Source organism: Neocloeon triangulifer, unplaced genomic scaffold (assembly GCF_031216515.1).
Source record: "Neocloeon triangulifer isolate White Clay Creek 2 clone unplaced genomic scaffold, ASM3121651v1 ptg000012l, whole genome shotgun sequence".
Lineage (NCBI taxonomy): Eukaryota > Metazoa > Arthropoda > Insecta > Ephemeroptera > Baetidae > Neocloeon > Neocloeon triangulifer.
Genome location: NW_026775554.1, coordinates 2,047,636 through 2,070,675, shown reverse-complemented (window position 1 = coordinate 2,070,675; position 23,040 = coordinate 2,047,636). Strand labels below are relative to the sequence as shown.

The window sequence follows — 23,040 nt, the reverse complement described above, 5'->3', positions numbered from 1 at the left end:
ATCATCAAAAAGATGCTATTTAAATATGATTTAATATTTTACCTTTCACCAGAATATTTGGATATAAAAGAATTTGATTTTAGCGATGATATTATAATTTTAATTTTTCTTTCAATTTTTTTAAATCTCTGGTTGTAATTGAAAAATAAAATGCAGAAGTCGCGGTTTTCATACCAAAAAATGCTTTATTTATACCCTTATTACAAAAAAGCCCTACGGCACTTTATCAACTTGTAAGGCCTGATAAAAATAAATAAGTGTAAACCAATTAAAAAACACTCCAAACGACGAGTTTCAAGTAATATAACACTAATTTTTCTGCAACATGTTTCAAAACATACAATTTACAATAAACACATTTTTTTTTTATATTTAACGCAATTAGATTTAATAAAAAACAGAATTGTAAGAGACATTAATCTTCAATTAAATTACGACGTCAGATCATTAACTGGACATTCATTCAAATGATCTACATGGACTTTCCAATTTTTTTGCGCTGTGGATCTGGTTTGATGTGCGCGAGATGACTTTGCGAAAGGATTCAAATTAAGATTTGCATAAAAAGTTCAAATGCAACTGACGCGAGACGCACGAAGGAGGAAGATGAATAGGATTTTTTTTATTAAATGCGAAAAGTGAAATTGCAGTTTGGAAAAAAAAATTGAAAAATCACCCATCGTTTACATTATTTTGATTTGCCGCGACTTTCCATTCCTTGCAGCTCGAACGGAGGCAAAAGAGATGCAATTTGAAAAGTGCTCGCTCTGCTCTTTTTGCCAAATTGATGGTATGCGACATTGTCTCGTGTTCTGCATGCAGATAAATTTTGAATTATGGCAAGAATAACTTCCTGCTGCGACAACCGATTGTCTTTGCCACGCGCGTGCTGCAAAGAATCGCTCTCTCGTCACACAAACAAATAATATAAATTGAATAATCGTGGATGACAATGAAGAAGGTGATCGCGTGCCAAACTTATAATCGCAAAAAGAGGCAACAAACAAAGGACTTTAAATAACGCTTTAGGTCTTATTAAACTGTGACGCCAAAGGAAGGAGTCTAGATTTTGTTTATTTGAATTAGAATTACTTTTAGTGAAATAATATTGAGTGTAAGCTTGAAAAAGTCGAGATTTTGGCTCAAGAAAGGTGACTCAAATTAATTGAATAGGAGAAAAAACTTGCTATATTCTTAAAACAGCAGCTTTCCAAAACATATTTATGTAATTAATTAATTTAATAAAACTATTAAATGATAAATTATCTCAAAATTTCAAGCTTTAATTAATGTAATGAATTTTCTTCAAGATTTAAAAAACTTTTTTGGCATTTTTCTAAACAAATGTGCTCAAATGTGAATTTCAAAAATAGTTTAAAATGCTTTTATATAAAAAAATAGAAATAAAATATGTATAGTTGATTTAAAAAACTTAAGATTTTGAATTGGCTAAATTTTGCTCCAAATTGTACAAAATTTAATAATAATTTAGTTCATTAAAGAAAGAATTTCTTTGTTTTAATTAAATTCATTTTAGCTAAATTGCACAAAATACGTAATGCACTTTGTAATTTGCATCATGTTGGTGGTTGGAACGTTTTGCCTGCGCCGTGATGTGGCCACGTGCACGCGATGCTCGGCACCTGCGCTGCCAATATGTGTGCGATGTGTAAAAGCAGCCCCATTACATTGAAAGGAGCAGCAAAAAGTTGCCATTATTTATGGGGGCTAATTGAACACGGGGTGCAACAACAATGCACCGGCCGCTGCACGTGGCTCACACCCTGTCTGCAATTTGCGCTGCAAACATCACGACTGTGCGGCACGTGCGCGGCTCAAATCCCAACGGCGTGACCGACCATAACAATCGCAAACATTCATAAAGGCAAACTGGAGGAGATTTTAGTTTTTGTGTCAAAAATTTAAATTTCAATGGTTTTAAATCATATATAATTAAAATTTAAAGAGAATTAAAATTAAAATTATGCAGAAAATATTAAGGGTTATTTTGATGAATTCAGTCTTTTATTTTAATTTAAAATTCAGCAGATGAAAAATAAATTTAGATTAATTTAAAATTTTTAAATACCTGTTTAAGATTTGGTTCAAATTAGTTAAATAATTAGGCAAAAAGTTAAAATAAATTTATTAAATCTTCTAAATAATGTTAAACTTTTATTAAATTAATAACTAATTTGTGTTGTTTCCGAGAATGTGTAAAAATTGAACCAGAAATTTAACTGAATTCACTAAAAAATCAGTTGAGCTGAAGCAGGAATTCATTTCTTTCAAAATCAATAAAAAATGTACTCAAATTTCAATCTCTACAATTCTGTTTGATCAATTAAACTTTTAAATAAATAAATTGTTAATTTCAATGTTTTTTTATTTGTTGCAGATCGTGTTTAGCAATGGAGTGGACGCGGTGGAGCGTGTTTTTGCTGGTGGCTTCGTCGGCCACGATTTATGGTAAGTGAAAAGGAGCAGCTCCGTCGTCTTTCTTCTTCTCTCTCCGTTTCATGTGCGGTCGCCGGGCAAAATAATTCTCTCTTTGCGGCACAACATTGAACTTGTCAAACGAACTTGACCTTTGCAAAGCGAGTGACACCGCAAACAAAAGCGCGCGCGAGATATTTATATGCATATGCACCGGTTGCATATTGTTTAAATCAGACGACACAATGACAAATCGCTCCCCAGCGCCGCCCATGCACACCACCCACCACACTTAATTTAAATGCGACACAACAACAGCATTGTAATTAAATATTAAAATATGTTCCGACGAATCGCGTGACGAAAGTTGATTGCTAAAGAGTTAATAATTCTTAAAAATTGTTAAACACTTTGAAGGATTAAAAGCTGATATTTTATCTTCGCATTCATCAATTGAAATAAATTTAAAAAAAAAATTAACTTTCAAGTTTCACGGCGTATTCTTGCTTTGGCAATTTTGAGTATTAAAAACTTCATTTTTTGTCAAAAACAAGTTACTTAAATTTGAATAACACTTATTTGCGCAAATATCTTTTATATAAAGAGAAAAAGTGAAAGAAGTGATTTTGAATTTTGATTTGACGTTAGAGTTGCAAAAGATGTCCACATGACTGCACGTATTAGGTGCATAATAATAATATAGAAGTAAGCCCTGTACTTAGGCTGGGTGGATGCAAACAATGGCGGGTCCGGAATAAACAGAGACGCGCTCAAGAGGCTTCATTAGCGAGAGAAAGGGTGTTTGTGTTGGGGTGCAGCACAAAAGTGGAGGAAAAACTGCCTTGTTCAGACTTGATTACGCCGCACAAATCGATTTACTTTCAGACTCTCCAATTTTTCCAATTAATTAACTCCACTTTAATTAGTATGAAAGATTTTCATTAAAGCATGGAATTAAAATTAATATGATTTCTTTCCTTTTTTTAATAATTTTCAATTAAACTTTGCAATTTTATGCCAATTTTATTAAAAATTTCAAGATCTGTGATTCTTTTTTGTTATTTTTTAATTTTCCTGCCAAAAATTAAAACTTTTATTTAATTTTAATAAAAATTCTATTAAGTTTTACTAAAAAATGCACTGAATTTTAAATTATCAATAATATATGTTTTGAAAACAAAGCTGTGATTTCGATCTGGAATTGAGTGGTTTATTTGTATTTAAAATGCAATAAGAATCTTCCTTTCTGCCGTCCAATATCGTGTTTGGTCAAAGGGAGAGCAGATCAAAGTGCATGTGTTGGTATATAAATCGGCAATAGGTCGCGTGCATTTGCAAGCCATAAATGCATCTGCCTGCACACGTAATAAAACTGCAATTGAATTGCACCGCCGACGGCACGCGCGACTTGCATTGGCAGCCTCGCGGCGGGCAAATCCACTTGACCTTCCAACTTACAACCCCACTTTCCAATTCGCAAACTTTCCTTCCTTTTAAATAATAATTTCTGAAGCACGGCCAATTTTTTTATTTTATTGCCATGCAATCATGCAGATTTTATTTTACAATTTTGCAAAATTTAATAAAAATAATTTTGAGAAAATTTTAAAATCAGTTTTTGTCAAAGAGAGGAACTTTAAGAAGTAATTAAAATAAGCTATATATAAGTTTCTTTGGAAAAAATATTCAGAATCTCCATATTTTTTAACGATTCAATTCTACGCACAATATTTGGAAAATATTTTCATTATAAAAATGGCATTCTTTCAAGGGAATAATCAAATTTTCGCCATTAATTGAAACAATTATTTATGTCTGCTTTTTTGTTGCCTAATTTTTTAATATTTTTATTGGGTAGAAAACTAATGAATACACTCTAGTGTCTGATAATTTGAAACCCAAAAAGGAAATATATCTGATTTTTAAATTTGTTTATTAAATTTCTGAATGAGATTTCGTTCTCATTTGATGATAGCTGGGCTAAAATTTGCAAATTAATTTGTACCCATTTTATAGAGATAGAAAGTTATAAAGGTCAAAGCTTCCTTCGAAAAACTTGTACCCAACCAAAACACTTTTCAACCTCCTCCTTTTCTACTTGTCTATTCTCTGTAAGATAAAATCTTCTTTTTCCGTCACTGATGGTCGCTTGACCTGACAATTTTCAAATCGAAACTATAAGAGGAGCCAAACCAGTTTCCGTTTTCACCGCAGTTTTTGGTCACGTTGGAATTTGCTTAAAGGTCAAGCTAACTTTTTTGTGCCTCGCAGATTTTTCTCTTTTTTTCGAAAGAAAAATGAATAATGAGAAAAGTGAATGTGAGATAATTGCTGTTTGCCGAGGTAATTAATTTCTCATCTCGCGACACATGATTTACGCTCGACTGCGGCCAATAATCGCGCGAAACTAATTATGTAGAACGAGATGACTGGATTATATCTCCTATATCTTGATTCCTACAAACAACTTGATCAATTCTAATGATTTCATATTATGAAGAAAAAGCGAAAGTTTTCTTTTCAATTCATTTCTGGAACTAATTTATTTGCATTTGATTCTTTCAAAATCAGTTCAGTGCCTTCATGAATTTCGCAAACAAGTTTAAGAAAAAAATATAAAATGATCCGTATTTTGATTTTACTTCCGTAGAATCTGATTTAAAAAAAAAAGGAAATTTTCCGCTCAAAAGTACTATTTATGTTGTCTTTTTCAACTGAAAATATAAAAAAGTAATTAAAAATTCGTTATTTTTTAGTGAAAAAGTTCCACCCACTTTAAAAAGTTGCAAACCGTCTCGATATGTTTCTAATTTCACACAAGGCTCAGAATGATTTGCGTCCAAATTAATGGAAAATTAATAAAAATTTCAATTTTTAAATAAAATAAATTTGATTGTTTTGGTCAACAACACTTTCACCTATTTTGAAACGAAAAGTTATTTAATGAAAGCGTAAATCAGGCGTAAATGTCGGATGAAAAATTATTCTTCATTTGCACATGCGGGTAACTAAGACTTGTTTTTACCGTTTCTTGTTCGCAGGTTGCCAATTCGAGCCGGCCGGCGACTACCTGCGCTTTGTGCGCGTGCCTGAGAACGTGCCGGTGGGCGGCGAGATCCTGAGGGTGCAGGTGCGGCCCCAGGGCCTCCTCACCATCCAGCCCATGGACAAAGTGAGTCCAATTTTCCACCCTCTGATGCAATTATTCCCGCTTTGATCGACGCACACGCTCGATTCAAATTGAAAAACGAAAAAATAAATTAAACTAATTCCCAACCGGTTGTGATTCGACCAGTTAATTTGCAACTGAATAAGATGCAAAGTTTTTTTTTCACTTCAATCGAATTTACAAAATAATATTGCATAATTATTTTTTTTGTCCTGCAAAAATAAATTTTTTTTTAAATTTTTATGTATTTTAAACAATTTTAATTAAATTGAAAGGTTAATTTTATTTAAAATTAAAGTAAATTTTTAAATGAACTTTGCAATTGAAGCATGAACCGTTCATATTCAAATGAATTGAAAATTAAGCTGGATGAAAGTATGACTTTTTCATAAAAAAATTAACTTCCTAAGAAAAATGTTAGGTATGATTCGGGTTTCTTGATTTTACACTCGAATTTTAATTTTAAATTTGTGAAATTCAGTTTGAAATTTCCCTTCATTTTAATTGATAAAAAAATTGAACAGTTCAATAAAAAATTTACATATTTATAATCAAACGTCTTTCTTTTTAAAATATATGGATAATAATAATTATGGCGTTTTTATTCTAAACGTTCTTTTGTTTCTTTGCATTGGTGATGAAATTTAACCACGTTTTTAATTGATAGTTCACAATTTTCTGCACTTGGAACGAAATTAAATAAAAAGGCCGATGTCTATATTTCTTCTCTTTATAGAAATTGAAAAAGTGTGAATTATTTTTGCTTAGAATTAATTATGATTTGAATTTGCGTCTTTTTTGGCCAAACGTTGATATATTTTTATTCGTTCTTTCTCACGAGAGAAATTGTGCCGAGAAGGGGCTGCTCTGTTTGCATTGAAGGTCGCACTCGCCGCTAATGATAATTTCCTGCTGATCAGCCACGGCGAAACTTGATCGCTCGGCGGCAAATTGGACTTTGTTGTCGCGAATTTGGGCTGCGCGCTTCAATTTGGCGCGACCTCAATTGTTCGTCAAAACCAAATTTTCCCAATTTTCCCGTTCACGAGCCAGAAAATAAAATAGAATCCACTTTTCGAAAAGCGTTTTGTCTTCTAATTTATTGCGCTGCATTCCATAATTTTACATTGGAATTCGAGAAATAATTTATCCCTTTATTACCTATTTCGGATGATAATTTAATAGAAAAGGCTAATTATTATTATCGACATTGAGATTCTTTTTCCACCTATCAAATATTTAGAAACTTTTACTTTCACCAATTTTTATAAAAATCACATAATTCGTCTTGCAGGAGAGGAAAAAATGAAAATATGTCTATAAAAAATTATATTCTATTCCTGAGCGCGCTTTTCGATACTTCAGAGCAGAAGTGTTACAAAGTTCAATTTTAATTAGCGTCGCGTGCAAAGTTTGCTGCTCACGATGATGTGTTGATTTCGTTACGCTGGCATTGAGAGACGCGCCTGCCTCACTTTCCCCTTTGTCGCTGTAATTAAGAATTATATAATAACCTTTTAAGTACTTCCAGATTTCAAAAGATAAAATCAAAACCATTGTAAAGTAATTTAGCCGTTTAATGTTTTATTGAAAAAGCATTCGATTCTGGCCATTAATCAAAAGTTTTTCAGATTTTAGCAATGAAAATGTTTGAAACGCAACAAATCTTCAAAATGTTTTAAGAATTTTATGTAAATTTTTTTTTTTTTTTTGCAAAATTGATTCAATTATTAAAATAGTTTTTTATTTTGATTTGGTGCTTTTCACGTTTACGAGAAAAGATAAAAATGCGGAAAAGTTTATGAAGTGTTTTGCTGGAAATAAGAAATGATGTCTCGTTCCCGCGATTGATCGTCGCATCAGCGAGCGTTGTTCTGTATTCTGCACGAGGCGCGCATGCAAAACACCCTATTATTTATCCTCTAAAGCATAAAAAAAACTCTTGATGCAGCGGCAAATTTAATAACATCGCCAAAGCTCGACTCGCGGCGGCGGCGGCGCATTAATAATCGTCTTTTAATGGCCGTACTTTTTCTTCTTCTTGAATGAGGAAAACATCAAAAAAGGCTCAGGTTGGCGGAAAAAGATAACAAATGTCCATAAATTGTAATTCATAGAGAGTGTTCTATAAAAATGTGTCAAAACATGGCAAAATATTTTACTAATAATTAAAAGAAATGAAAATTTGGATTTTTTTTTAAATAAAAGTCTCAATTTTGAATGAAATAGGCAAATCAATTTTTATTTGGCAATTGTCAAAAAATAAAAGTATAACTTCTTAATATTTTGAAAACAAAAAAAATATTGCTATTTATCCTTTCCACAGAAAATGAATTTTTATGAAATTACGTGCCATAAATTTGTTCCAATCTGAATTTCACAATTGTCTTGAGAATTTTAGCATTTTTGTGTGGATATTTTTGCTAAATTTTGTATTTTATGTTTGAATGTGAAGGAGGAGGACGCGCAGTACTTCAAGGTGTCGTCGGTGAACGGGTCGTGGGTGCGGGTGTCGCTGGCCCGCAGCCTCGAGGACCTCGTCGACTCGGACATTCCGCAGAGCGTCCTCAAGTTCCGGCTCGCCTGCCTCGACCCCATCGACGAAACGGTTTGATCAAATTTTTTTTTTATTAAATTGTAAGTTAATTAATTTTGTGCAGGTGTCGTCGTCATATTTGTCCGTGACCGTGTACGTGGAGGACGTGAACGACCACGCGCCGCACTTCCTCGGCACTCCGTACCACGTCACCGTCGACGAACTCACGCCCGCCGGTTCGAATAAAAATTCCTTTCATCCGACACATAGGCAACTTGCTCGACTCTACTGCAGAGCGGACAGCACTAAAAAAATCATAGCTTTTTTATATTTGATATTCCTGTTTTATTATTCTTCATTAAAAAAACATTAATTTCAAATTTGTGCATATTTTTTATTAAATTCATTTCCAAATTTTAATTGCACAATCCGAGATGCTATCAATAATCAATAAATTCTTTTGGAAAAGTGAATAACAAAATATGTAAGGAAAAGAACAAACATTTGAATCATGAAGTGCAAAACTGTTGTGGAAAATAAATTTTCAGATGATTTATTTTTTTAATTTTATAAAGAAAAATTACTTTTGGCAAAGTGTCAGTTTGAATTTCGTTGCAGGTTTGACGATTTTCCGCGGCATCCACGCCGTTGACCGTGACAAGCCGAACACGCCCAACTCAGACGTGCAGTACTCGTTGGTGTCCGGCGGCGACGAGCACGGCCACTTTGTCCTCGAGAGCAGTCACAGGGCGGCCCTGGTCCTCAGGTCGCCGCTCGACTTCGACGCCGGCGACACCCACTTTAACCTCACCATCGTCGCCTCGGTCAGTAACAAAACTTTTCATTACCTTATTGTTGTCAAATCTATGCAGGGTTTCTGGGCATGAGCATTTTCATCTGCTCAACTAGTTTTGCTCATGAGCATGCTCACTTTTTTGGGTGCTCAACTTTGTCTGCTCATGAGCATGCTCACTTGCATGTAATCAATGCTCATCATGCTCAATATACCCTTGCTCAACGCTGCTCATGAGCAAAATTTGCTCAAACCTTGCTCATGAGCAGCTCATATATGCTCAGGTTCCCTGTAAAATAGGTTCATATTAAGTTCACAGTTCAATATTATAATTCAAATTAGTTGATTAAAGGAGGAAGTCTTGAAATAAGGTGGTAAATTATTTTTGAAATACGAGAATAACGATTGATATTTTAATATTTTTTTTTTAAATAATATCATTTTTAATTAATTTAATTTGAACTCTAAAGTCAAAATGGATTTAAAAAAATGCAAGGTTTGCATAGGATAAGTACGCTTAGTCATGCTCAGTAAGCTCAGGAATGCGCAGAAATATTTAATTTACTGGGAGAATTTTTACCATCTTTCTAATCGGAATTTCCTAAAATATTTTCTTCTCAAAATTGGCCCTAACAAAATTTATGTAATTTCACGAAATAACGTTCATATCACCTTAATTAAGACTGAAAATTAAAATTATATTAGGTCGGTCGGCAAAAAAATTTACATTGATCTTACGAGAAAAGATTAAGAAGTCTTCAATACAGTTTAGATAACATAATCTTAACAGAAAATATAAATTCCAGAATGATTTTTTGTTAAATATTTTAAGTTACAATTGTTTTTTATTTTGAAAAAAATTGGCATAAGTTTCCCAAACAACAAACATGGTTCTCCATCTTGGAAACTAAATAACTCTTCGGAATTGAATTTAACTTCAATAAAATCCACCAAAAAATGATGTTAATTTTACCTTTGGATTTTTCTGCAGTCTCATGTTTAAAAATCAATTTGGCCGCGCGAAAAATTGCAACGGTCGGGGTGTTGGTGGGTGACCTTGGCCTGCGACCCATTTATCCGCTCGCGTTTTTCCCCCGCAATTTATTTGCCGCTCGCTGGCGCGGTCCTGCTATTTTCACCTGCCTGCGCCAGCAGAGTGATGGAAAAGCAGGCAGGCCTCTTTGTATCAAAGCCATAAATTTGAGCAGGCCATCGGATGCGCGCGGCAAATTGATTGGCCGAGTTATCAAGTGGAAAAGCAGCTTCTTGTCTCCCGCTCCAAGGACGACGACGATCGACCCGGAAAATTGCAAATTAATTGGACACGCGGCCCCACACAAAAGCAAATTAAGGTTCATTTCGGACAACAAGGCTAATGTGATTTCGATAGAAAAAAGAGAGGAGAAATATTTTTGTTAATAAATTAAAAATCATGCAATATTAATTTTAAATTTTGACCATTGTAATTACCTTATTTAATAAGATTTTTATGCTTTTACCTCTAAATCCAATATGTTTTTATTTATTCAATAATATATAAGTATTTTATTTTTCTAAATTTAAAATTTAAATCCAAAGAAAACACTCGTCTCGTTATTCCACCATTAAATGTTTTTTTTTTTTTAAATACTTATTTCATTGTTAAGTTGTAAAAGTATTTTTAATCAGAGAAATAAATTAGCTTTTGAAAGAAATATTTCCGTTTATTGCCTTTGACTTGCACGTTTGTCATCGTAAATAATTTCCTCTCGAATTCAACCCTTTCTGTTTGCGGAGATTGCGGCGGCGGAACCGATTCTCTTGCGCGCCAGATTGTGCACGTCCGGACAAATGCACATTATGTGAGATCAGATCTGAGAAAGGGCAACTGGGTCAAATTCGACAGTCCCCGACGGGGGTGCAGGCGCAGCCACCCAGTCTTGACCTTGATCGAAACAACCAAAAGAGGAATAAAAAAGCGTTTCAAATAAAACTGAAAAAAAAGAAATGAAAATTGTTGTAAAAATGAAAAATAACTTATAATTTTAATTAAATGAAAAGTTCAATGAAATGTAAATGAAGAATGAAATGGCGTTGAATAGTGCAAAAAGAACTGCCATTTTTCTCAGCGGTTAATTTGCATGCGGAAGGTGTGGCAGGAAAGCTTAAGGACGTGCAAACTTCTTTTCTTGCATGAAATTTATCCGCGAATGGTTTTTGCTTCCGTTCTCTTGACGCGAACAATGAAATGTTTTTATAAAATATTTATGAATTGCAGGACCGAGGGACGCCGCCCAACAATGCCACCACCGTGGTCAGGGTCACGGTCAGGGACAACGACGACCTCAGCCCGCGCTTCACCAGGGACGTGTACAAGGTCCAAATACCTGAGATGCCTGCCTACCCCGCGGTAAGCAAACACCGCGCCTCATTTGCATATTCCGATATTGAATTCCAATATGACTCTCACAGCAGTGACGCCGCTATATGAAATAATAGCAAAGATGTTTGAAAACAACAGAAATTTGTAATGAAAAAAATTGGAAATTTCAAAATTTCAATTTCTTAACTTGTTGTTTCAAACTTATTTTAAAATATGTTTAGAATCAAAAGCATAAAAACCTGTATTTTTAGCTGTAAGAGTTATTTTGACGACCAGAAGAGCTTATATCAGTAACTCTGTAAATTTGTGCGAGAACTTCATTTGGAATTAATTTTTAAAATTGTCTTTTTATGTAATTTCATTGATGGCAATTAAAAGTATTCCTTAATAAACGGGCTACAGCTTTGGTACTAGAAAATTGGAAGTCAACACGTTAATTTATAGGAAAGTTCGGAAAGTTTAAAATTGAAAGATAAAAAACGTAGTCTTTAATTTATTTAATGTTTTTGAGAAAATCAAGCTGGATTTTAAGCATTTGGAATAAATTTCAGCAAGAAAATTTCATGCTACATGATATTTATTTTAAGTTAAAAAAACCTTTTTATATTTATCAAATTTAAACATCAAATCCGTGTTCCAATTTTTAAAATTTCTAAATACTCAAAATTAAGGAATTTGAAAAAGGAATCAAATTGTTAACATGAAATTTTTTAAGAGAGAAAGTTAACAATTAACTTTGAACCATGATTTCAGGGCGCCGTGGTGCAGCAGGAAGTGTTGTTGTCGCCGCCGATCCACGCCGAAGACCAGGACGAGGCGCTGAACGCGTCTGTTCGTTACGAAATCGTGGCTGGAAACGCGAACGAAATCTTCTGGATCGACCCTGCGAACGGATCCCTGTTTGTTCGGCGCGCCATCGACCGCGAGGCCCTGGCCAGCGAAAGGTACTCGTTGGCCCTGAGGGCGTCGCAAAAGGACAACCCTGCGCGCCAGGGCACGGCGCGCCTCGAGGTCACCGTCCTCGACGTCAACGACAACGCGCCCACCTTCGAGGTTGAAATTTACAACATCTCCATCGTCGAGAACCTGCCCAACGGCTTCAGCGTCCTCCAGGTCGCCGCTAGGGACCCTGACAAGGTAAATCCACTTTTAAATTTATTGAAAATTAAATTATTGATAGAAAATGTCTTGATTGATAAATCCACAGTGGAAAAAATCATTTATTACAAGCAACTTTTTGCTTACATTTTATTTTAAATCTCATAAAAATATATGTTTTGTTTTTGAATAAAATTTACGATTATTCCTATTATTATTTTCACTGTCTGCAAATTTATGAATTTATAAATTTTCAAAGAAGGCAAGTCGTTTCTTAGCAACATTAATTAATTGCTTCAATATTGATTGATCTTTTCATTGTTAAATCGGTTAAAATTTGATAAATTTGTATTAAAATATTTCACAACATAGAAAAATTATAATTATAATTAAAATTTACAGAGATACATTTTCTTCACTCATTTTTGATAGATTAGATTAAATCACATTATGATTTGATTAAAATTAAGAGTTTTATTTAATTAAGAACAAAAATTAATTTTTATCAATTCTCCCTTTCCCCTTTTAATATTTTATTGAATTTTTTATTTTCATTAAATAAAGGGAGAAAACGGCGAGTTCACGTACGAACTGGAGGATCCGCACAACGCATTCGCGATTGACCCTCACACAGGGTGGCTCACGGTGAAAAACCAATCGCAGCTGGACCGGGAAAAGCAGTCCTCCCTCCGAATGCGGGTCCGTGCGAAGGAGAAGAGGCCGAGCGCCGAGCCGGGGTCGCGTTCGGCCGCCGTCTGGGTCACCCTGCTCGACGCCAACGACAACAACCCCATCTTCCAACCCACCAACGTCTACCACTTCCAAGTCTCCTCGGACGCCCCCGTCGGCGAAGTCATTGGACAGGTAAGAATTTTATAAACCTCAAATATTAAAGATTTATCTTATTCAAATTTGAATAAAAAATAAGTTTGAAATGGTCAAAATATTACTAGAGTAAGAAGCAAAAATAATCTATCAATCGAACGGACTTAGTGAGAATTATTTAATGAGAAATCAGAAATCATTTTGAGCTTGGGTTATTTAGTTAATATTTTATTCTTAAATATTCAAGAAACACGTTAAATATATGCTTACTAAATAATACTTTGCATTTAGAATTTAGATATTTTCAAATGTTTTTCATACTATTTTCGGACAAATTTTGAAATAATTTCACAAAAGAAATGAATTACTTTATTATTTGAAGTTTCCATATTTTTGTTAAATCCAAGGTTAAAATAAGATAACCTTCCTAATTAAGCAGAAAAATTAAAAAAAAAATTGTCCCTTTCATAAAACAATTCAGTAATTAGCTAAAAATAAAAATTTTTCCTCTTGTTTGAACAATTAAACTCATTTCAAATTTAAACCAAAAAACATTACAACCTCGAAATAAATTTCTGATCATTTCCTCTCAATTTATCAGGTGAACGCACTTGACCCTGACCTAGGTCGGAACGGTCAGGTGACTTATGACGTGCAGAGGGCGAACGCGAGCGACGAGTTCGGCCGTTTGCTGCCGCTGCCCTTCAGCATCGAGGCGCAGAGCGGCCTCCTCTTGGTGGTGGACACGCCCCTGCTCGAGGACCGGTACACGTTGTTGATCGAGGCCGTCGACCAGCCGGCCAACCCTAGCGAGCGCCGCACCGCCCTGGCCGTGGCCACCGTTGACGTCGCCAGGTCGCGCCAAAGCAGCTCGGGTGGAGGCAGCCCTGGCTTCGTCGGCGCCCCCTACCAGTTCTGGGTCGGCGGCAACGCGGCCGTCGGCACCACCGTCGGCCTCGTCCGCCTCAAGAACGTCGACAAGAAGACCGCCCTCTACGACCTGCTGCACAGCTACAGAACAGGAGGTTTGTCAATTTGCCATTAACTAAAAAATTAAAATTAAAATGTTCAAATTAAGTTTTTTTTTGGCAAAATTTTAAATTTATGGAGGAAATTTTTTTTTATTATTTGCCAACGTGTATTAGAAAAATTATTCATTTTTAAGTTTGTAAATTCTTAAAAAAAAAAGAAATTATTTACATATTTGTAATTTTTTCGCAGTATCTAATTTTGTATTTTATGAATGCAAAGATGCCCTGTGAACAAAATAAACAATTAACTAACAGCGATTCATGCATTAATTTTCTTTTTGCAAATTTCTAGTTCCCTTCGCGATTGAAGAGCGGTCTGGCGTGATCACCGTCGTCCGAGATTTGTCACACTTCACTCGGACCCACTACGATTTCGAAACTGTCGTCACTGACGGCCAATACACGCTGGTGACCAACGTGACCATCCACGTGGTCGACCCCGAGGACCCCGTGGTCCTGGCCACCACCTTCGCCCCTCCCAGGAGCCACCTGCTGGAGACCTTCGAGTTCAAAGTTCGCGAAAACCACGCCGGAGTGCTCGTCGGAAAACTGCCAGTCCCGCAGAGCAAAAGAGACGCGCAGTTCTTGCTGGTCAACAAGGACCTGGCCGACCTGTTCGCCGTCTCATCTGACGGCAGTTTGTACACGAAGAAGGGTCTCGACAGGGAGGAGAGGTCCAGCTACCACCTGACCATCATCTCGGAGAGTCGCGGCGGGGGCAACGCCAAAGGTGGCGACGGCGGAATCTTCCAGGTTAGTTCAGGATTCAAAAGCGTTTTTTACCCTGGAAAATTAATTTCCATGCCTGAATTCTTGTGTAGAGAAAGAGATATATATTTTCAGGGATTTTCTAGTTTTTTCTTTGCCACCACCCTTTCTGAGCAAAAAAGTACATTTGCATGGTGAAGTATTTTTATGTAGTAATTTTTCAATTTTTTTTTTTTTTTTTGCTTTTTTTTATTGTACTGAAACATGATTGCTTTAACAACTTTATCAAGAATACTGAAATGAAAAAATTATTGGTGCCAAAAATTTAAATTTTTAGAACTGTGAAGGCTAATTTTAGTCATTTAATTGGTATTTTTACTTTAGCTCTTCTGGAAAACATTTTAGAGCAAAATGTTTCCCACAAAAGTTGAAGATAATTTAATTTTGCACAATTTTTGTATTTAAAATTATCTTATACATCCAAAGCGGTAAAAGTTATAAATGCCGAATGGTTAGAAAATGTTATACTTATGATAAAAAACAAACGGGCTTGAGGCGCCTTGAGGGATATTAAATGAAATATAACAAAATTCAGTTGAAGCTGTTAGCAGAAAATTTAACCTTTCTGATTTTATAACTTTATCAAATCGATTTTGATGAAAATTGCTTTAAAATGTTTTCCTCAAGATCTAGACAGTGCTGGTATATGCCAGTAGAAATTCTTTGAAAGAGACAGTGAAGCATTTACTTTGAATTTGTTTCAACCTTTATTTTGTTTTACTAGGTGGTGGTGGTTGTTGAAGACGAGAACGACAACCCGCCGAGGTTTTCGCACCGCAAGTACTCGGGGCGCGTGAGCGAGGACGCGGCGCCCAACACCCTGATCAAGCTGGACGCGGCCGTGCACGCGGTGGACGTCGACATGGGCAACAACGCCAAGTTCCAGATCAGGTTGCGCGGCGAGGGCGCCAACAAGTTCCACATCGAGCAGGAGAGCGGCAAAATCTTCTTCTCGGGCAAAGAGCCGCTGGACAGGGAGGCCACGCCCCGCTACAACCTGCGGCTGGTGGCCGTCGACAGGGGCAACGCGTCCTCGGAAGCCGACCTGGTCATCCTGGTGGACGACGTCAACGACAACGCGCCCAACTTTGTGCAGATGATGCTGCTGGACGACGCGGTGGCCGCCGACGGCAACGCCAAGCAACGCCGCGACACCGTCTTGCCCCTCAAGAACATGAGCAGCAAAAACTACCCCGTGGTCAACTTGGAGGAGAACATCGCCATGGGCTCGCCGGTCATCAAGATCGAGGCCAATGATGTTGACGATGGCGACAATGCACTTGTCACCTACAAGATTGTGGGCGAAAATCATCGAGAAAAGCAGGACAGGTCCAACAGTGCCAGGCACAAAAAGGAGCGATCCTTCACCATCAACCCTAACACCGGAGAAATCACGGTGGCTAAAAGGTAAATAGGCTTGCAAAATTTCAAAATATTTGTGATTTTGTCCTTAAATGGATGATTTACAGGAAAGAAATAATAAAAAAATCCAAAATTTTTGGAAAATGGTTCAAATATTTATTTGATTTCAAAAGTTTGACTGTGTTTTAGGCTTTTTATTATGATTTATTAATAAAAATAAGAGATACGAGAGATTTTTCCGGATTTTTCATTACATTTGTGTTAATACGCCATTCTAAAACCGCTATTTTAAATCGAATAAAAGGTTAAATGAGCTGAGTAAATTTTTTTCTCATCTATCTTTAACAGTTTTTTGTGTAAATTATTTTGAATTTTCTATTTTAATTTAATTTTCTATAGACTTTCGCCGGAAACAGAATTCCAACTAGACGTGATGGCGGCCGATTGTTGCGGGCTGAGCTCCAACATGTCCCTGATGGTGAACGTGGTGGACGTGAACGACCACGCGCCGACCTTCAAACGACCCTGGTACCAGTACGACCTGGCCGAGGGCACTTACATGGGGTGGGTGATGGGCTGGCTGCACGCGAGCGACGCCGACTTTGGCAACAACGCCGCCGTCAACTACTACATCGACCCTGAGGAGGGCGACCTGCCCTTCAGCATTTCGCCCGAAGGTGGCGCCCTGACGGCCACGGGCACCATCGACCGCGAAACGGGCGACTCGTACGAGTTCAGGGTGTGGGCCGAGGACGGCGGCAAGCCCAAGCTGAAGACCAGCGTGCAGGTGACCATCAACATCCTGGACGTCAACGACAACGCGCCCGAGTTCTTCAACTTCAACCGGCGCGACGACATCACGGGCACGCCCATCTACCACACGGCCGTGGACGAAAACGGGCCTCCGGGTCAGTTCGTCCTGCAGGTGTTCGCCAACGACTCGGACTACGCCGGCAACGGCAACGGCCTGTTGCTCTACAGCATCGCCGGCCCGCCCAGACGCGAGTTCCACATCGACTCCAAGGACGGCACCATCACGACGCTCACCTCGCTGGACTACGAGAGCGCCAACATCCACAACATCACCGTTGTTGCTTCTGACCTGGGCAGTCCGTCGCTCAGCTCGTCAGCCATCGTGCTGGTCGCGGTCAAGGACCACAAGGAGACCATCGTTGACCTCAACCCCATCTTTCTTGGTGAGTAAATAACAGTTTTAAAAGTGAGTTTGTGTATTTAAAAGAGAAATTAAAACACCAAAGGGCAGCAATATACTCCACAAAAACTAATAATTTTGACCACCAAGGATCATTTTTATAGATAAAAAATTGAGGGTCGCAGAGTAAACTTTTGAGAAAAGTTTAATTGAAGGTTAATTGAAAAGCGTGTTTTTTTTTTGGCATTTCACTCATTTCCGTGAAAATCAAGCTTAATTTTTTGAGCACTTTGATTTAATTTATTTGTGCAAACAAATTTCGTCGTTTTATATTTTGGTTCTTATAATACTCAAAGTAATGAAAAATTTTCATGTTCGTAACCATTACTGCCGACGGAGACCATAAGGATTTGCTAAAACTGCTGCCAAATTAAATAATTTAAGTAAAGATTTTTCAATTTTCCCGGTGGGAGAGAAAATATGTGCCTTAGCAAAACAAATCTAAGATAGCTAATTGTTCAGAGGAGTGAAAAATTGGAAATTAAGGTTTTTTAGATCATATTTCAGTCAAATTGAGTTTCTTTTATAGAATTCTATTCAAAATTGAAGATTTAGAAAACAATTTTATATGAGGTTTCATCAACGTTCAAGTTTAATTTCAGTGTCAGTTTGTTCTTCTCTTAAATCCATTACAAAAATATTCATAAAATGTAAAAATCGGTGAAAAATAGGCAAAAAATGCGTTAATTTTCTTGCCTAAGATGTTGCGTAGTTTCATTCTTCTATGCAATTAAATAAAATAGTGTTTAATGTTTAATTGGGCAAAAATCTTAAGCCGTTCTGGGGTACCCAAGTGTAAAATAAGTTCGGTATGTCTCATAACCTCTCAGCATTGACCTTGTTGCTATCACAAAACATTTAGCAATAATTATATATTTGCTTTCATGAAATGATAATGGTGATGAAATTGCAGAGCGGCACCTCGAGGTGGAAGTGATGGAAAACTCTCACACGCCACTGGTGCTGACCATGCTGAACGTGAGCGCCGCGTACCGGGGCCAGGCGCTGACCTACGCCCTGCTGCCCGGCCCGGACGTGAGTCACTTTTACGTGGACTCGCGCAACGGCACCGTGTACCTGATGTCGGCGCCGGACCGCGAGAAGCAGAGTTACTACGTCATCAAGGTGCGCGCCGAGCGGGCCAAGAAGGCGCGCCACTCGGTGCTCGTCTACCCCATGTTGTCCGACGAACTCGGTGAGTGCTTTTTCCCGACGGTTGGCCGACGCAAAAAGCGGAAAATAAATGTGCAGAGCGAGCGAGCGAGCAACTAGGCCACGGCCTTCAATGCGCCCAAACACACACACACACACACTCAATTTGCACCGCCGAGCAAATGCATTTCGCCCGAAACGCGCTGCAAACCAAAGCTGCACTCGCACCAGGCCCATTCAAAACTGCTCACAATTTCATTTTCCGTCATCCGACTCGATTGCAATTTAACTGAGATTATTTTATTTTGTCTCGTTCGACTTGCGTAAATATTTAAATTTGTTAATTTTTATTTTTGAGGTTGAATAGGGTTTAGAATCGGGGTTGAATGGAGTCTGTGGCGCATTCGAAGCTGTGAATGACCCTCGTTGTTGAGTATAAGATTAATGGCAGGCAGGAATCGCCGCGGGCGCGCCACCGACGCGTCTCTGTTTGCGAAATTAGATCAGGCGCGCTCGTGTTTCTCCGCCAGCTTTTCCGCGAAAGAGCATGTTGATTTTCCCTCTTCATATTTGCGAATATCTGTTTTATATACGTAACGAGGCGCAAACAGGATAAAATATTGCAGCAACTCGATCCCATTGGCATTTCGCTGCGAAATATGAATAAATAAACACTCAATTTCATTCACGGAAGTAAAAAGTACGACGCAGGCCCCTGCAGTGTTCCGATTAGGCAACCCGCTCAACCCACCTGCATGACACGTTGCCTAATATTTCAAATTATCTCGAATTTCTGTACGAAGGTGTTTCCGGAGACGAGGTTCGGCTGGTGGTGCACGTTCGAGACGAAAACGACAACACGCCGCGCTTTGAAGGGGCGCAAGAGGGGCGTCCGATCGTGGCCGCCATTCCCGCCTCGGCCAATTACGGCGACGAGGTTGTTCGCCTTCATGTGAGTTACCAAAATTATTTCAATTTCTCCAAAAAAATTAATAAAAATAAAATGGTATGTCATACGTTGGGCAAAATCTGCTTTTAATAATCATGTTTTTTTCTCTGGTTAAGTTTTCTTAAAAAATACTTGAAACACACAAATCTGAATTTTGCGATACTGTAAAATTAAACTTGGATAAAAACAAGAATTTAGAGCTGGGTAAATTTAACCTCTTTAATCTTTTGTTTTCTACGTCTTGATTAAACTAAACCATTACCATTTAAATAATATGAAATAATTATAATTGTATGCAACTTAAATAAAATTTGAATTAATTAAATTTTTTTAACTTAGCAGTGGACTTTCCACATTACGAAAAAGACAAATCAAACGAATTTACATGGATTTGAAAAAAAAAATAAAAACAATAATCAAGCAAATTATTTAGAGTTTTGTGACTTTTAATTGGTGTATTTAACTTAATTAAATAGATCGTTAAAACCAGTTAAATCAGTGCCAAAGAAATGAAAAGATGCGACTTCATAAAATTTTAGACACTTTTCTTGTCATTATTTTTCTGTTTTGAAACCATTGGTCATGAAAAAAGTTAATTTTTTTTAAAGGCCGTGGACGCAGACGAGGGTTTGAACGGAGAGGTGCGGTACCACATGCTGCAGAAACCGGACGACAGCGAGCCAAAGCGGTTCGACGTGCACCCCATCACGGGCCAGGTGCGCGGCATCACGAGTTTCGCGCGCGACGCCGGCAAAGTTTTCGGCTTCGACGTGCGCGCCCGCGACCGACGCGGCGCCCCCGACGGCCACTCCGTCATCGCCAACGTCATCGTGAGTGCAAAAATGACCACTTTAGCTTAGTGAAGTGGAAAAGGGCAGATGATAATTGTCTTGTTTTTTGCTCGTCGCTTGCAGGTGCACGTGCTGGACGAGAACAAACAGGTGGTGCTCGTGATGAATGCCAAGCCCGTGGAAGTCGAGAGGAACTCGCAAAACATCACCAGGTAATTAACGTTTTAATCTTTCAACAACAACAATAAAATAAAGTTAAACGACGGAGACGTTTTTATCATTATTTCTGGTGAAATTTCATTGTAAAAGAATTTTATCAAATCAATTTTTGCTGTTTTTTTAATAACAATGAATTAAAACTTTCAAATGATTATTATTGTGGATTGATTCATTAACAGTTTTAAATGAAATTAAGAGCAATTTTGAATTTTTTTTATAAATTATTATTATTAATTTTTATTGTCGTTTTGGCCTGTGCTATATTTTGAGCTTGCGGAAGGCAAGCTAATTTTTTATACTTTTTATTTATTTATTTATTTTTATTATATCAACTTCATTAATTATGCAGCTTCTTTAAATCTTTTAATGAAGTTAAGATTTATTCTGGAAGGAGAGCAGAGTGGGTGTGTGTGAATTAATGCGGGGTTTGTTTTCAGGGCGCTGAGCAGGCTGACGGGGCTGGACGTGCGCCTCCGCAAACTGGAGCCGCACTTGGAGCTGGATTCCGAGGAAGAAGCCGATGCGTAAGTGGGACATGCAAGTGAATAGCGCGATTCTCATTAAAAGTATCAAGAGCGCCTTTTTAATTCCCGCGCGCGCAACCCCTCGACACACATACATCTTTTTCCATTTGAAATCATTATAATTATGCGTAATTGCAGCTCCGACCTGTACCTGTACGCGGTCGACCCGCACCTCAACATGGTCGTCGACATGACCCGCCTGGAGAGGTGAGACAAAATTTAATAAGTTAATAAATTTTTATATTTTCTCATATAAAAAGGGTGCTGAGTCTGCACTCGGCCGCTCTGAAGAGGGACCTGGACATCTTCCAGGCCATGGAGGTGCGCGACCTGCCCAACTCGCCCAGGACACCGAGGCCCGCCCTGCTGGCCGTCGAGGCGGGGGCGGTGGCCATGGGCTGCTTTGTCTTCCTCGGCGCCCTGGCCGCGGCAATTTGCTTCGGATGTGTCCGACGAAAAAAGAAAATGTGAGTGTTTGGAATAAAATTGAATTTATTTAATTTTAGGTTGTCGCTATGAAAGAAAATTGAAATTTTTACTAATTTGAATAGTTCTTATTTAAATTAAAATGTAATATATAAAAATTTTAAATGCAAGAAAAAAAAATTACAATTAACAAATTTAAATTTGTGTTAATGGAGCATGTATTCATTTGATGACGATTATAATAAATTGTTTGATGTGAATAAGGTCATAAGTTTCTGACGACTTAGAGAAGGAGGATATGATCTTTCAGAATATATCTAGGAAAATGTATCCATGTTCATAGTTTTGAGGAAAAGACCTTTACAAAATTGACTTTTAAATTTATAATATTTTTTATTTTAAATCTGGGGTAAATATCTGAATTTGGTTGATGATTATGTTAAATTTACACTATTTCAAAGCTGGGCTCATTAGGAATTGATTGCTGACCAAAAGGTCAAGGTCAGCATGAAATTTGCTGGAAAAAACGATTTTAAGAATAAAAAAATCTCATTGGTCCAAATGTTCCCACCACCACCACCACCACACTAAAATCGGCCGCAACATATATAAAGTGTGACACATTATTGTAAAGGTCAGGTCATAGAGAGTTGTTTGGTGACCGAAAACATAGGGTCACCATTCAATTGTTTGAGGAAACTCTGTTAATAAGTTAAATTTTTGTGTTTTCTGTCACGAATCCAGGTGCAAGCAGCAGAAGGCGTGTTTCCCAGGGTCACACATGGGCTTCACGATGAACCTGCGACCGCCGTACCTGGTCGAGCTGGAGGAGGCGACGACCGACTCGTACGTGGACATGCACTCGCAGCACAGCGGCCGCTTTCCGCGAGTCAACCCCGACCTGAAGCTGAGCAGGGCGGCGTCCAGCGTGGCCAGGTTGCAGCGACCGATCGCCTCGATGACGTCCATCAGCAGACACGACTCGGGCGTCGCCCTCCACCACCCCCACAACTGCTCCTGCTCCAGCGGACACGAAACCTCCAGCTCAAAGTAAGTCAAACAAATTTCCTTAAAAAATGTCAAAATTTAATTTATTCAAGTTTCTATCATTGCAACAAATATTCTTTTAATAAAAAATATTAATGCAATATCAGATTAAACTTTAATTTTGCCAGAAAATTTAATTTTTTTAGTATTTGCAACTAACTCATATAAAATTACTACATTTTTTTCAAATTTTAGTTAAATTTTTTTATTATATTTTAAATAAAAGTTTTAATTTATTATAATTAAAAATATCACATATTTGCAAATTTTGTTCCACTTTTAATGTTTCGAGTGCAAAGGTCAAAAGGTCCCTCTTGGCCGTTGCGGTGTGTAATTGGC

The 23,040-nt window shown here is 37.5% G+C and overlaps 1 protein-coding gene across 1 annotated transcript in view; it reads left to right on the top strand.

Moving 5' to 3' along the window:
- Positions 1 to 23,040, top strand: part of LOC132198234 (cadherin-89D) — a 46,907-nt gene that overhangs the window by 22,338 nt on the left and 1,529 nt on the right. Inside the window, exons 2-21 of the mRNA XM_059622136.1 lie at positions 2,399 to 2,469; positions 5,478 to 5,608; positions 8,061 to 8,213; positions 8,266 to 8,377; positions 8,760 to 8,965; positions 11,192 to 11,323; positions 12,050 to 12,433; positions 12,959 to 13,258; positions 13,821 to 14,244; positions 14,543 to 15,003; positions 15,743 to 16,425; positions 16,780 to 17,576; positions 18,507 to 18,788; positions 19,549 to 19,697; positions 20,303 to 20,524; positions 20,609 to 20,697; positions 21,142 to 21,228; positions 21,367 to 21,435; positions 21,489 to 21,695; positions 22,399 to 22,704. Of these exons, the coding sequence (XP_059478119.1) occupies positions 2,412 to 2,469; positions 5,478 to 5,608; positions 8,061 to 8,213; positions 8,266 to 8,377; positions 8,760 to 8,965; positions 11,192 to 11,323; positions 12,050 to 12,433; positions 12,959 to 13,258; positions 13,821 to 14,244; positions 14,543 to 15,003; positions 15,743 to 16,425; positions 16,780 to 17,576; positions 18,507 to 18,788; positions 19,549 to 19,697; positions 20,303 to 20,524; positions 20,609 to 20,697; positions 21,142 to 21,228; positions 21,367 to 21,435; positions 21,489 to 21,695; positions 22,399 to 22,704 (5,252 nt within the window). The 5' untranslated portion in view covers positions 2,399 to 2,411. The remainder of the gene's footprint in view (positions 1 to 2,398; positions 2,470 to 5,477; positions 5,609 to 8,060; positions 8,214 to 8,265; positions 8,378 to 8,759; positions 8,966 to 11,191; positions 11,324 to 12,049; positions 12,434 to 12,958; positions 13,259 to 13,820; positions 14,245 to 14,542; positions 15,004 to 15,742; positions 16,426 to 16,779; positions 17,577 to 18,506; positions 18,789 to 19,548; positions 19,698 to 20,302; positions 20,525 to 20,608; positions 20,698 to 21,141; positions 21,229 to 21,366; positions 21,436 to 21,488; positions 21,696 to 22,398; positions 22,705 to 23,040) is intronic.